Source organism: Mustela putorius, unplaced genomic scaffold (assembly GCF_011764305.1).
Source record: "Mustela putorius furo isolate JIRA1106 unplaced genomic scaffold, ASM1176430v1.1 tig00003863_pilon_pilon_pilon, whole genome shotgun sequence".
NCBI lineage: Eukaryota > Metazoa > Chordata > Mammalia > Carnivora > Mustelidae > Mustela > Mustela putorius.
In genome coordinates, this window is record NW_025422015.1 from 9,527,344 (window position 1) to 9,543,311 (window position 15,968).

Consider the following 15,968-nt stretch of genomic DNA (forward strand, 5'->3'; position numbering starts at 1 on the left):
CCTAACTGCCTACCGGGTAGGAATAATCCTCCATGAAAGAAAATAGCATCTAATGTTGTCTGTGCGTTTTTTCATATAAACAAACTAAAAAGTGTAGCATACAGAAAGAAATTATAAGAAATGTGCAAGGCAGGAAAATGTGACCAGTAATTAAAAGGGGAAAAATGAACAATTGAAGCAGATCTATAATCCAGATTGTGAATATAGCAGAAAAGGACTTTAAAGCAATTGTGATTTATACATCAAAGAGAGGAAAGGCTGGCCAACATAGATAGAATGAATTGGAATGTATACCGTAGAATCAGATGGACATTTTGGAAAGGCAAAATCTAGTATCTAAATTTAAAAACTGGTTGGATAGTGACTAGACACAGAAAATGACAGAAGTAGTGAATTCAAGTATGGTTCAATAACAAATACCCAGTTTGAAGAAGCATATCAATAAAAATAAAGAACAGGATATAGTGAGAGAGATGTGGGACACAGCCATATGATTGAAATATATGTAATTGAAGTTCCAGGAGAAAAAGAGGTATATAGTACCAGAGCAACTTGAAGAGATAAGGGCTGAGAGTTTTCCAAAACTGAAGATAGATAATGTCTTATAGGTTCAAGAAGCTCAGGGAACCCCTAACAGAATAAAAATAAAACTTTTCAGAACACCTATGAATATCATAACTTGCGAGAATCCAAAAGTCTTGGGAAAAAAATATATATATATACATATTTTTTAAGATTTTATTTATTTATTTGACAGATAGAGACCACAAGTAGGCAGAGAGGCAGAGAGAGAGGGGGAAGCAGGTTTCCTGCTGAGCAGAGAGCCTGATGCGGGGCTCGATCCCAGGACCCTGAGATCATGACCTGAGCGGAAGGCAGCGGCTTAATCCACTGAGCCACCCAGGCACCCTGAAAATAAATTTTAAGCAACTAGAATTGGGACAAAATTTGGTGACTGTATACCTTCTCCTTATTGACTACACAGAGGAACTGTTTGCTTTAACACTTTAAAGATGGCATTGCACTGTTACCAGGTTTCAGTAGCTTTATGCTGTGTAACCAGGTAACAGTGGAACAACATCTTTAAAATGCTGTATTTAAAAGTGAAATTAAGATGTTTTTATGTTATGGAACTTCAAAGAATTCCTTCCCAGTAGACTCACACTATAACAAATATTAAAGGAGCTTCTTTGGACCAAAGGGACGTTATCCCAGGTTGAAGAATAGAACTACAGGGAAGAATGCAGGACAAGAGAAAGCTTAAGTATGTAGGTAAATAAAAAGATCACTGACTGGGGCGCCTGGGTGGCTCGGAGGGTTAAAGCCTCTGCCTTCGGCTCAGGTCATGATCCCAGGGTCCTGGGATCGAGCCCCGCATCGGGCTCTCCTTGGTGGGGAGCCTGCTTCCTCCTCTCTGTCTCTGCCTGCCTCTCTGCCTACTTGTGATCTCTCTCTGTCGAATAAATAAATAAAATTTAAAAAAAAAAAAGGTCCCTGTGTAAAGCAGAAGTGCTGATGTTTGTGTAGGATATACAACATACCCAGAACTGAAATACATAACAATAACTTAGGAAGAAGGTAAGCACAGGCTAACTATTACAAGATTCTTCCATTCTGTCCAGACAAATGGACAGAAGAAATCGGTAAGGTTATCTAACATTTGAACACTAAACAGCCATGACCAAATTGACATAAAGGCTACAAAATACACTCTTCTTAGGGGTACGTGGAACATTTACCCAAATAGACCTTGTGCTAGTTAAAAGAGCAACTCTTAAAACTTGTAAAAGATGAAAATTGTACAAGATTATGTTTCCTGACAAAAGGAATTAAGTTAGAAATCAATATGAATCCCCAAATGTTCAGAAATTAACAGCACACTCTTGAATAACCCATGAGTTAAAGAAATCACACCAGAAATTAGAAAATGTTTTGAACTGAACACAAATTAAAATCCTGTGACAATGTGTAGCTAAGGTGTGCTTAGAGGAAATTTAAAACTTTAAATCAGGGATCTGAAAATACTATGCATGGGACAAATCCAGCTCACTGCCTATTTTGTAATTATAGTAAAGTTTTGTTGGAAACTAGCCACACTCATTCCTTAAAATATTGTTTATGGCTGCTTTTGTGCTACATTAGCAGAGTTGAGTAGTTCCAACTGAAATCATATGGCCACAAAGACAACCTGGCCCTTTATGGAAAAATAGTAATCCTCACTTTAAGTAAATTTTAAAAGAAGAGGTGATATAGATTATGAAAAATTGTTTACAAAATGCTACATAATGCCCCTTGTTGTATGTGCCCATGGATGGTTTCCCACACTGACTCTGGGTTTGGTCACATGATCTGCTTTTGGCCTGTGACAGAAGCACACAGATTTGAAGAGTACATGCACATTGATGTTTGCCAATCTTGTTGCTCTTTGGAACTTTGAGTCATTGTGAAGCAGCCCAGATTACCTGTCTTCAGGAGCAGAAATCTCCACTTAACCCTTTCCCTGGACCAGCTTGTCTGCTGACTGCTAGACATCAACATGAGGCCATAATAGACCATCCAGCCCCACACAACTCAGCCCACCCCCAGATTACTCAGTTGACCTGTAGAATCATGAGAAACTCCTATTTGTTTTAGCCACTAAGACTTTAGGTGGTTTGTTATGTTATCTGATACAAATCAATAATAGAAGAAAATAATTCAACTTAAAAAAAAAAATCCTTGTATTTTCGTTAATGGAATTATTTTGAACCATAGAGTTGCTGAATCCATGCACAATTTACCCCCCCCCCACTACTAAACAAAAGTCAAGAGATAATGAAAAAGAGTTGTTTAAAGTGTTTAACTATTTGGTTAATGAAACCAAAGACTTTTAAAACTTCAGTGATCTTTGAGTCTAATTTACTTTCCTTCAGGTCTTCCTCAGTATTAAAAACTGTCCATTTGGTAACTTTCTTGAAGCTCAAAAATTTTTGAGATAGTTTTAGAGATTTTGAAGAGAACTATTATACTTTAATATAATTTTCAGGCAAAATGAGTCTCAAAGATATTTCTGCTTTCTAGTTATTTGTTTTGCCTTAATGAGATAACAAAAGAATATGGAGAAGAAACTAGCATTAAGGAGATTTGTAAATAAATGCTGCCCTTTCCCAAGTTTGTGATCGCTTGTCCAGTGAAATGTACAGAATAAATATTGACTGTATATTTTTTAAGGAGCATTTATTTCAGAATTCCAAATTACATTTTTTAAAATAATACATTATTTCTTTGTAATAAAAGCTAGCTTGAATGTAAAATTTTGAGAATTTACCTGTTATATCACAATTTGCTCTCACTTTGCCTTTTACAGTAGTCACAAATATTAGTAATATAGTAACTTTAATAAACTCTAAGGAAAGTTATTTGCATTTTTTATTTGTTCTGTGAATGTTACTTGTTAATCCTGGGAATATTAGCATTAAGTAATACATTAGTAAGTCATCTTAATTATCAAGTTTATTTAAATAGCAGTTGCCAGCATTTACTTTTATAAATGAGTTGTAAAATGCATATCAGGTTTTAAAATGCAACTAATCTCTTTTTTTAATTATTTTTTTGAACAGTCTCAAGATAAAACATCAGGAGGCATTAATCCAGAACCTTGTCCAATCTGTGCTCGGCAGCTGGGAAAACAGGTAAAATAATAAATAACATATGCAAAATAGGTCCTTCTTACAAAATAATGGTGACTGACTGTTAAGCTAACAGAGTGAGTAGAACTAAAGATTGAAAGTATATTCTGGTTGAACTAAAAAACAGTTAATTTTGAAGTACAACTTACCTTTCAAAGGTGTAATATATATATATATATATATATATATATATATATATAAAGATGTATATAAAATAGCTCTCTTTTTCTCTCATGACAATTTTATATCCAAAGAAAAAATGACCTCCACCTTAAAAATAGGACCAAAGGTTAAGTGAGAAGATTAGTGCCACATGTTTAAACAGTGATCCTTCTTAAGTGATAGGTGAAAAGGTATTTCTAGAATAACCCCACATTTTTCACTGAAAATGCATAGTTTTGCATATTTTTTCCAGTCACAAGATCAAGTCTAAGTAATATGACTTTGTCAGTTTAATATGTTTATTTGGTAGTTGTACAGAAATACAATAGATCATACATTTACTTAAGAAGTTATTACAAAGGTATAGTAACATAGCTCCTATTTGGGATTATTAATATTTAAAAACTAGACCTTAAAGTGTAAATAATATCTATCCTAGTGAAATTTAGATGTGATTGTTTACAAGGCCATTGTAATAGAATAAATCTTTCTAAGATTGGTGTACAAATTTCTATAAATTTAATTGCACCATATTAGTTCTCCTCAAAGAGATTCTTTATCCTACCAACTGTGATTTTTGAAACTACAAATATCTACTTTGTAGAATCTACTTTGTATGATAAATCATATATGATATCAGAGTATTAATTGCTTCTTAATCGAAGTGAGTAAAAGTGTTCTTGGCTGCCTTTTTCTATGGAACCAAGAGTAAAAAGTTAAATATATGAGCTCCACATTCTGACCAGCAATAATCAGACAAAAAGTATCTTTTGGTCTCCACAATTTATGAAAAAGTGGGATTTTAAATGATATTTTATTGATAATAAATCTTAAATGCACCAATATTACTTTGGAGATCAAGCAGAATAGTAATGTACAGATGCTGCTGATTTCTGAGAAAAATCACTAGTAAAAATATGATAAAATTCATGAATGGGAAGGATCAAAAGGTAAGTAGTGCCTTTTTTACTTTAAGTTTCAATGAGATTCATACAACTGGGTGAATCAGAATTTTTAATATATGTCTTAAACATTTCTAGTTTTTAAAGCTCTTTCATATGCATAATTTCATTTAATTTTAGTATAACCCATATTTCCTTCATTTAGGAGAACATACTGGAATACAATAAAAGTAACAATACTTTTCTTTTTGAATTCTGTTCCTCACGGCAATCTGTAGGAACTCTAGATCGTTTTATCTTCCCAGTTCTCCTCTTCCCCTCCTAACTCAGAGGATCAATCAGAGATAACTCATAAACTGGCTAATACCCCTGGAGGCATTGCCATTTGTCTGGTCTTCTGTTTGGGCTGCTTCAGTCAACCTCCAGTCACTCCCAAGGCTCTGGAGCCAAGTGTGTGATTTCTTCTGAATTGCAGGTGTAGATGGACTTTTGGCTTGTCCACTCTGAGCTCACATGAGCCACAAAAGTTCTCTCAAGTAGAGGAAGTGCCCCTCATCCCTACTGGCACTGAAGGTACACAGGGTACAGAATACTGCTGTGTTTACAAAAATTCTAGTGAGGGGCACGTGGGTGGCTCTGTTGGTTAAGCAACAGACTCTTGGTTTCAACTCAGGTTAGGATCTCAGTTTCAACTCAGGTTAGGATCTTAGCCCGGAGTCTGCTTGGGACTCTCTCCCTCTCCTCCTGCTGCTCCCCCTTCTCTAAAATAGATAAATATTTAAAAAAAGAAAATTGCTAGTTAAACAGCTCTTTAATTTTAATGCAGCCTCAGCTCCCGATAATAGACATGAGAGAACAGATGCACAGCTAGACAACAGCATGAACAGCTTCAGCTAGTAAAACCCCAAAAGCCCCTCCCCCTTCTCAGAAATTATTTTCAAACCAAGTTTATATATCTCATTTTTCTTCTCCCTTAGTGTGAGTTCTTTTCTAAGTGACTTTTTAGTCTATCCTGCAAAAGCACCCCAGATGGGCCCAACCATGCTTCTTTCTGTGCGTATGCATACATTTCTGACTCCTAGAAAAACACAGCTTAGTGCTTAGAACCTAGTCATTCGTAATACCACTCAATTTTTGTTGTTGTTGTTTACCAGGTGAAAAAGTTAAATAATTTGCATAAGATGCCATAGCTTTTAGAACTGATCCCTCACCTAAAACTGGTGCTCTTCTGCACCCCTCATTGCCAATATCAGGGAGTCTCCGTGGTATCCTCCAAGAGTCAGAGCTATTGTACGTTTCTTGAAGTAGGACAAAGGGGTTTTCAAAAATGTCTTTTTATGTATTTGGTTTTTTTTTAATATATCTAGAACCGCTTTTAAATAAACCTGAGATACTAGCCCATCTCATTTTCTATATAATAAATACTGTAACATGTAAAGATAGAAGTCCATTTAATGAGTTATATAGAATATATTGAAGATGATATCTCCAAATTAATGTTCTCAGTCCCTCTACTGTATCTGCTGTTACAGTGCTAAAGCAGCAGTTTGCGTTTTTCCTAAATACCAAAATGAGAACACCAACTTCTTACAAAATAATGGTGACTGACTGTTAAGCTAACAGAGTGAGTAGAACTAAAGATTGAAAGTATATTCTGGTTGAACTAAAAAACAGTTAATTTTGAAGTACAACTTAGCTTTTATGACTTACAGAGTGTTAACATCATAAAATATTCAGGAAGTGAAATTATGCTCCCTTATCCTCTTTTTAATGTATTTATTGATTTTAAGATTTTTTAAATTTATTTATTTATTTGACAGAGAGAGAGACAGAGATCACAATAGGCAGAGAGGCAGGCAGAGAGAGAGAGGGGGGAAGCAGGCTCCCTGCTGAGCAGAGAGCCCGATGGAACACTCCATCCCAGGACCCTGAGATCATGACCTGAGCAGAAGGCAGAGGCTTAACCCACTGAGCCACCCAAGTGCCCCTAGAAGGCATCTTTGATAGCGCCTCACTGAGGTATGTTCTGTGTGTTTTCTTTTTCAGTGGGCAGTACTGACCTGTGGACACTGTTTCTGTAACGAGTGCATTTCAATTATTATTGAGCAGTACAGCGTGGGGTCTCATAGAAGCTCCATTAAGTGTGCCATCTGCCGCCAGACCACATCTCACAAAGAAATCTCATATGTCTTCACCTCCGAGAAAGCCAACCAGGAAGAAGATATCCCTGTGAAGGTAAAGTAGGTTAAGAACATGTGGAAGCATAGTCAGAGCAATGTAGTAGCAATCAGTATCTGATAGTGAGACCATCAAAATCAGAACAAGGCCGGCCCAGTGAATATGTAGAAACCACTCTCTCTGTGGGAACACTGCCTGAAAGCCTCAGCTTTACCATCTATGCTTTCTATGTGGGAGGAAGGCAAAAAGGCTTTTTCAAACATGGTTGGCCATCGTCAGGTCCACTGTGGCAGAAAAGTTAACATCTTAGAATTTCAGTTCTCCATCATCTTTGTTGGTATTTCTACTACAAATAGAGCTCTGGTTAAATTAGCAATTTACTTAGAGAAAGTTTCTTCCTCATTCTCTCATTCGCCCTAGATAGCAGGGAAAAGGGATAGACCCAACCTAATTGGAGTTAATGGAGACTGAAGTTAATGGAGACTGTCACAGAAGGAGGTATATATTTTCAGATGACACATATTGGTATTTCAGAGCCAAAACTTGGCTTTATTTTCCTAATTTTTTCCCTTTGCTTCCTTCTGAATTCTAAGAAAATGACTAGAATTTGAAATCCAAATAGGATAATTGGACTTTCTTTCTAAGGGGCATTTATCTAATGAAAAACCTTTACTAGAATTTTTTGTTCTTTGCCTTCCTTAAACTTGCTTCTTTTTTTCATCCTAATCAGACTTAGACAAAGGACAAATCAATATATGTAGTAGGGAATATAGGCCTGAAGGAGTAATTGATAGTTAAAAATCCTTATTTTTAAGGATTGTATTTTTTGAGGAAAATTAACAAGCTGAAACTATCAGGAGTTAGGGCTCCCCCTCCTGACAAAAATGTGATTGATTTAAAGTTCGTTTAAGTACTGTTTATCCTTACTGTTATTTGAGTAAAACCTGGAAATACCAATAACATTGCTCTCTAGTGTGTTGAGATAAACAAAATCCCAAAGTTGGAACGGACATTCATTCATTCCATACCAGTTTATTGGACACATAGTGTGTGGCAGGCAGTATGCTGGGCCTCACAGATACAACAAACACTCCTTAATAAAACAGACATGATTGCTGTCCTCGTTGATTTTACAGTTTGGCAATGGAAGGACAGAATTACAGAATTTAAGTTGGGGCAGTCAGGAACAGACATTACGCAAATAATTAGTGCATTACAATTGTGATAAGCCCTCCAAAAGAAAATCAAACTTGGCTTCTCTGAGGGAATGACAGTTAAGTAGGTGCCTAAAGGATGAATGAATTTACCAGGCCAAGGGAAGAGAGACGTGACCTTGTGGGAGGAGGCTGCCAGATAGAAACAAACAAGAAAACAATACATAGAAATGTCTGAGATGAGGAAGATCTTAATGGAACTCAGTGGCTGCAGTGTAGAAGGCACAAAGGACAAGTGAATGAAATGAATCTGGAATCCAAAGAGGGACCAGATGCTGAAGGGCCTTCTGAAGATTTGAAAATTTTCTTTTCCTGTAAACTGAAAGGTGTTACGTGTTATATGTACAGAAGTATCATGATCAGATTTGAATCTTTAAAAGATCCCTTTTGTGCAGTGTAGAAATTCGATTAGCAGGAATAGGAAAACAAACAGAAAAACTTTGGAGAGGACAGATCAGAAGGCCACAGCAGTAGTGATTGTGGTTTTGATTAGATCAATAGTGGTAGTGGAGGTAGAAGGAACCGGTTATAGTCATGAGGTATTCGAAGGTTGATTAGTAAGATAGAATGCCGGAGGGATTGATTGCAATTTTGTAAAAGACCCCCTGGTTTCTGAAGTGAAAAATCAGATGGATAATAGTACAGTTACTGATAGGAGGTATTTGGAGGAGGAGTACATTTAAACATGCTGGATTTGGAATGTCTAGGACATCCATGTAGCAAAGTGTTGCTCTGTGGAGCAAGAGGTAGAAAATTTGCAGTCACTGGCATAATGATGTGTGAAGCCATGAGAGTAAATGAGATTACCTAGGGTGAAACACAGCAGTTAGCTTCAGACCATGTCCCCTAGGACTCCAGAGCTAAGTTGAATAAAGGGGGAAAAGCTGAAAAGGAGACCAGGAAGGAGCAACTGGAGGCATCAGCAATCAAGGAGAGGCCAAAGAACTACTTCCTAAGGAGGCAGTTACCAGACATATCCAGTGATGCTGAGGTGGCTCAGTGACCCTGTGGACCAGTCTGGCTGATGGAGGTCATTGATGAACCTCAAAAGAGCCTTTCAATGGAAATTTAGAGGCAAAAGGCAGATTAGATTGGAAGGGAATGAAGAGTAAACAAGAAGTGAATAAGTAGAGAAAATATCCAACCATTTTATAAATTTAGCCGTGAAGTAGAAAAGAGAATTATAACCAGTAAGAGGTAGAAAGTGCACAGGGAGGGCTTATGGGGATTTTTTGGCTTTTGGTTTTGGGGGTGGGGGTGTTTGTTTTAGGGTTTTTTTATGGTAAAGATTCTTGAGTATGTTTTATCTCTGGCAAAGAAGGATAGTTTGAAGATAAAGGAAAGAGAAGGAATAATCTGCAATGTAATAAGTTTCTTCAAAAGACAAGAGTGTTGACATGTAGAGAGAAAGTAGAAATCTCATTCACATACCAGGGAGAGGTTGGGCTACTGAGCAGAAAAGCTTTAAGGGTAAATGTCCTTGTCAGAGGATGGGCTCTCCTAGTCATGTCAGAAAGAACAGCTACTCTAGATCCAACTGCAGAAGCAGGTGACCCAAGTAAGGTGGAGGAGACAAGGTGACAGAAGCTGAAATGGTAAGACTTGAACGTTGGAGGGGTTGTCCAAGGGGACAGACAGTGTCCTATGTAGAGTTGAGAAAGAGTTAGGCACCAAAATCCCTCCATGAATGAAAGGTAGTGTTCAGTAAATGAGAGCAAAGAGTAGAATTAGGGGATAACTGGATTTCATGAGGCCCAAAAGAATGGAAATTTTTACAAAAATGAGAAATAATGATCTGAAACCTGCATCAGAGACCAGAGGACACCAGTAGTCATAGTTCAAGAAAGCACTGTGCTCAAAGGACAGCCGGGTTCTAATTATAGCAAGGAAGTAGAGCACAGTATTTCTACAAAAGGTTAAAAGTGGGACAGAGTGTGTTGACCATAAAGCACTAGTAATGGGGAACTCCCGGAGTTGGGAGTGGGAGGGTGGAGAATGGGAGGGAACTGTAGAGCAGTCTGGGAATAACACAGCTGGCAAGGTTAAGTGATGAGAAGATCATGATTTCAAGGGGTCGTGTAGTTCTGCTCCCTCTCTGGGAATCCCCTGGATAAATGTGTATTTTTAAATCAAATGCCAAAAAGTTGCTGAGTGAAGAGGAAGGTGGTCTGTGGTGCAATCTGCTGACCAGCCCTGATGAGGCATTTGATAGTCAGGCTTGATCCTCCTCCCCGCCCAAAGAACTGCTTTCCTCCCAGCTTCCCTCTCCCTTTCTTCCCAATCCTGCACTTTTCCTCTCCTTCCCTTAAAAATAGTTTTTCTTAGCCCTTCTTTTTCTTCTTCTGTCTCTTCCTTTGGCCTCAGCCATCCCAAGGGCCACCGACGGCACTCGTGGCTAAGAAGGGCTGCTGACCCTTAGGTAAAAGCATTCATCACACTGTAAGGAACGAGTGTGAGAACTGCTGTGTCAGGCTTCACGCCGTGAGGTTTAGGAAGTGATTTCTCTAGCTACCAGTAAACAGCACAGCCTCTGTGAGACTGAGTCATGGAGCCCATCAAACCCAAACACCTGTTCGTTTTATGGCACCTTTCCTAGACACACAGGAGAGAGGTCAGGACAGTTACATTCACTGTCCTGTTGGGACAGGAATATCAGTGTACAAATACTGTTTATTATTCTCTTCCTGTCTTTCCTGTGTACTAATAAACACATAAATTAAAGCATCTTATAAAAAGTTATGGTTACAGAATTTACTGAAGTTAATTTTTTTGTCCTCATAGGTGCATGTACACTTGTATTTCCTTTTTATTAAACATGACTGATTATTATACCCACTATGCTTGTAAGTTTTATCTGTCTTCCACATTCTCACATTACTTCTTGCCACAGTTACTTTGCTTCTCTCACTGCCTTTACTGTCACCATTTGTTCCTGCCACTTCTGCCTTCTGCTGCCTGTCCCCTTTTTTTTTTTAAAGATTTTATTTATTTATTTGACAGACAGAGATCACAAGTAGGCAGAGAGAGAGGAGGAAGCAGGCTCCCCGCTGAGCAGAGAGCCTGATGTGGGGCTCGATCCCAGGACCCTGGGATCATGACCTGAGCCGAAGGCAGAGGCTTTAACCCACTGAGCCACCCAGGCGCCCCATGCCTGTCCCCTTTTCTAACTTCTGTCACATTTCTGCCCTACTGTCTGCCACCTCCTCTTTGAAGCATCTGCCTATTGTTCTCTCAGACACTCTCTGCTTCTATAACTACCCTGCTGAACAGTCATATTATCTGTTGTGAAGTTGAAGGAGTAATCATATATAAAATAAAGATAATTCTATATAAATAAGTAAGGCACTGTTTTAAAATTTCATAAATATTAGTTCAAACTATTGTTAGCCCTAGGAATTTTTCTTTTATGTTGAATTTCAAATCTCTGGCCTTTATTATAATGCCAAGAAGTAATTTTTTTACTTTGTTGAATTTTTGTATCATCCGAAATGTTTATTTCACTCTAAGTAGTAATGTCAAGACTCTCAGAGCAGACAGTGTATCATACATAATCATATAGCTGGTCTTGGAAAAAAGATATTTGGAAAACATAAAGATAGTATTAAACAATATAAGACATTTTTTTCTGCTGGTATTTCACAATATAAGGAATCCTATTGATGGACAATAGACATAAACTGAATATTGTGATCACAGTGTTCCCTTCAGCAGACACATGTAAGTTAAAGATTTTATTTACTCTAATGTCTGTGTGACGGTATTCCTAAATGACCCTTGGAACCTACTGGGCATTTCGCAAAGTAAACAAAATTCCCCTTGCAAGTTCTGACAACTGCCAGGCATTTGGGATGGTGAAGTAGGCTTCCTGGCAGAACATACACCCCACGTGGCATGTTCCTTGTGTTCTAAGTTTGGATAGGTTTCATTTTTGTCAGTGGAAAGCCTGACTGTATGATGTACACAGTTCTTAGGTCATAAGAAGTTTCTATCCAGGAGCAAATACTCTACATGGGTATAGCCGCAACAAAACAGCAACCTTCCCACCCATCCTACACACAGGCACAACTGCTTCATCTTCTCAAACTTTGGAGTGTCAAATAACTGGCCTGCTTCCTAAAATAAAGATTTTTGTCAGGCCCCATTCCCATTTAAATTTTTAACTAATTAGATCTGACATCTTGTCCAGGTATCTGCATTTTTAATAAGTAAGTTTATTGATGATAGAGCTGTCTTACACAGCCTCTTTGTAGAGGGGGGAAAAAACAAAACTATATTTCTGCACTCACACTCCCTAAGAATTTTAGCAGTATCATGTGTCACATTGTAAATGTAGAATTCTGTTGTTTTTCTTGAATTTTTGTTCAGTTATTCAAGGATGACTTGTGAAGTCTATCTTGTACTTTCTAAATATAGTGAAACATCTGGATGGAAAAGAACTGATTCCAAAATTGAGACTGGGCCTAAAATAATTGGGTGAATATAATCCATAAGCTTTATTTATTTGAATATTCTTAAGTATATCTAAATATTTTTGTATAAAATACTTGTATATGAACATTAACTGGTAATTTTAGAATGTAATTGTTTTTGTTAGAAAAATGGCATGAGTAAGTATAATTATAATCACAAAAAAACGTTTTCTGTTCATTGGCCAAGTTAGCAGTTGTAATTCTGAACTGTTGGGGCTCAGAATTAAAACTCAATTACAAATTCAGAGTCTGGATTTAAGTTAGCAATAGCTTACAAAAAATCAGACACACAATAGAGACTTTAAGATGTAAATTATCTTTATGAAGTTACCATTCTGAAAAACTTACACTTTGCTGGGTATAAACTCCATTAATGTGGAAAGGACGTTGTTCGTGAAGTGGGGACTTCGATTTATTCAATACTATATCCCCAGCATCTAGAAAAATACCTGGTAAATAACAGGTCCTCAGTAAGTACAAATGGTTGGGTGGATGGAAGGATGGACGGACGGATGAACAGATAAGCAGTTGATTACTCTTTTTACATATAATATCTCTAAAAGCCTTTGGGTGCAAATAAAATTTTTGACTTTTTTCTAGTTGCTAACCTGTCTCTTTAAAATCTTTATGCAAAGTGTTTAAAGGGACAGAATGATATTTTCATGGCCTAGTGCACTTGTAAGATTTCCCACTGTATGGGTGGCATTTCCATTGAACTTCATTCAAGTAGCACGTGAATGCTTGAAGAATCCGGCCCTTGCCCCAGGCATATGCTTGAGAAGTGATCCTACTTCATGAAACCAGTCATGTAAGCTCTAAAACTGCACTAAATTGTATCTGTCACTACTGACATGGGTTTTTAGCATGATGAACAGGTGCAGACAGAAATAAAACAATGTTAACTGATCTTACTCTGCAGAAACTACCATGGATAGCACAGGCTCATTCAAAGAGTAAGATGTCTTTCAAAAGAAGTGTCCAGAATAAAAGTAACAGAAGTCAGGTAACACCAAAACAGAAACAACTTTATACTGAACTTTCGAGTTATTTGCAAGTTATAAGCCCACAATGAAAACCTAGAGAACAAAATCTGTTATCTGTCACCATGTTAAAATCCAGTTGGTCATGTTACTGGTTAGAGGACATAGTTTCCTTTTTGAGGGGGGAGGGGGATTAAGTTGTTTAAATTTGTCTTCTTTAAAGTGATGTTTTTCAGTCAGATGAAATCTTCCCCAAAATCTCTAATCTCAGCTCCTTTGTAGTATGTTTTAATGACTGCAAAACTCAATCCATGTAATAACTGGAAGACTAAAATAAAACCTGTGCTGTGTTTCAGATGGGATTGCCTTACCTCTCACAAAGCTGAAACTCCTTAAATGTGGCAGGTGCCACTGGTTAGGCATCCATTTGACCCTAGAGCAAGAGGAGGCCCTGCGGGACCAGCAGCACCCAGCTCTCAAGCCCTGACAGATTCAGAGGGCTGGTGTGCCTGTGAGGTGACAACTTTAAGTTATAGGCCTCCCTCCCATCCCCTTGGATCTCTTGTCCATCTGTAAGAAATAAGGGAAGACAAAAAGTTTATTTATTTTTTTAGTGGTAATAATTTACACAAAAGAAAAATAAATTCAGAATAAAATGGAATGCAGTTGTCCTTCATTCTACCTTATTTGCCTTGCCACTATGATCAGTTTCTGTTTTTAGTTCTAAAGATCACCTGTATGACTTTCAATAAAACACATAGGTTTTGTTTCTTAAAACACTAGGACACACCGGATCTGCTGTCTCCTCACTTCAGAATATGAGGAAATTAGTGCATCTGTTCCTCTTTCAGTTTTTTGTCTCTCTTCTACATCCTAATTTTTGTTATAGTATCATATGGTATCATTTTTATATTATGATATTTAATAGCTTTCACATTTTATTACTTAATTATCAGTATGTCTTCCATATCTACAGGGAGTCAGTAAAATAGTGAACAATATTATACACTGTAGAACCATGCAGAGTGATTGAAGTCATGTAGAAAGGAATATGATTCTAATCTTGTGGATTTAAACTTTGTTTTTGAAGAAAAACCTTCCAAGCACTCCCATCTAATGGAACTTCTGACGTTTTTCTAGAAAGCTTTCTTAATGTCTGTGTCAACTTTACCTGGTACTAAGATCCCTGTAATGCTCATTGTACTATTTTTTCACTGTGCTGTACACTTAAAGAAATTTTATCATGATGAGTGTGTGAATGACAAATTCCAGAAAATTACTTCATTTTGCTTTCACTTTTGAGTGGTAAGTAACTGACAGCCTCCTTTAATGTAAGCCATGATTTGATATGTTTCACATCCTAGTGTGTATGTATTTAACATATATGGAATATTTGTGTGTAAGTTCTCTAAATATATGTATATTGACATAAAGTAGTTGCCAAATAATATTCTCTAACATTTGGTGAAAAATAAGACTGCATTCATCATCTTCACTGTTCGACTTTCTTCTAATGTTCTTCAAAACCCAGCAGCCACTTTAGCCGTTAATTCTGCCAGTGGAGCAAAGCCATAACCATGCGAATCCGTAGATACTACAGCAAAAAAGTAAGAGAGGACTCAAGGGAAGAAGGGCAGACTGGTGACAAAGGGCTCTAATACAAAGCAACAGTAACTTTCCTGTCATAGAGCACTGGTTTTATTTCTGTAAATCAAGTGCAAATAGCACTTTGCTGCTATAGTAGGGAGATTTCATATCTTCTCTTTCCTTTCCTGCCTTCCCTAAACAGAGATTCTCAGCCATAGGAAGTAAGCATGAAGGTAATAGAGCGAAGCCAACCACTGCATATCTTCTACACCATACTCAAAGGTTTTACCTATTCCCTCCTCTTTCCCCAATAAGAAGACTTTAGGGAAGGAAAAGCAGCACTTCGCTCTACAAATGACCTGATGAGATATGTAGTCCCATTTTGGATGGGTGGGGAGGAGTGTTGGTCAAAGTCTAAATACTACTTGAGAGCATTATTACTAGAATTCTTTCTGGCTACTGAATATATGACAAACAGAAGTGAGTTTTCCATCCTTTTAACACATTTAACAAATTTTAACTCAAACTTTAGATTCTTAGAATTTTTATAACAGAAACCTAAGACTGTAGAGCTGCTCAATCAAGTTTAACTCTGTGATGAAAAAAAGCTAGCTGCACTTATTTGGAGTAGTTAAGAGGCTGCGTGGCATTTCTGATCTTTAGGTATGCAACTAGACAACCTGTAGGCCAGAATTCATAAGAAATATTCTTTGTTGGCCTTTGGTACTAATGGGTATCTGCTGTTTTTTTCATTGCCTCGACTTCTACCCAAAAGTCTAGAGCTTTTAACTTTGTGGTTTATTTTCCA

The 15,968-nt window shown here is 37.3% G+C and overlaps 1 protein-coding gene across 6 annotated transcripts in view; it reads left to right on the forward strand.

The window, feature by feature from the left end:
* SHPRH (SNF2 histone linker PHD RING helicase) overlaps nt 1-15,968 on the forward strand; it is an 88,827-nt gene that overhangs the window by 56,713 nt on the left and 16,146 nt on the right. For 5 of the 6 annotated variants that reach the window (XM_013056248.2, XM_045066271.1, XM_004752766.3 and 2 more), the window contains 2 exons: nt 3,600-3,671; nt 6,779-6,967. In XM_013056248.2, coding sequence (XP_012911702.1) covers nt 3,600-3,671; nt 6,779-6,967 — 261 coding nt within the window. Of the gene's footprint in view, nt 1-3,599; nt 3,672-6,778; nt 6,968-12,537; nt 15,964-15,968 lie in introns of those variants that run through there. The other variant, XM_045066272.1, reaches the window with a different exon arrangement.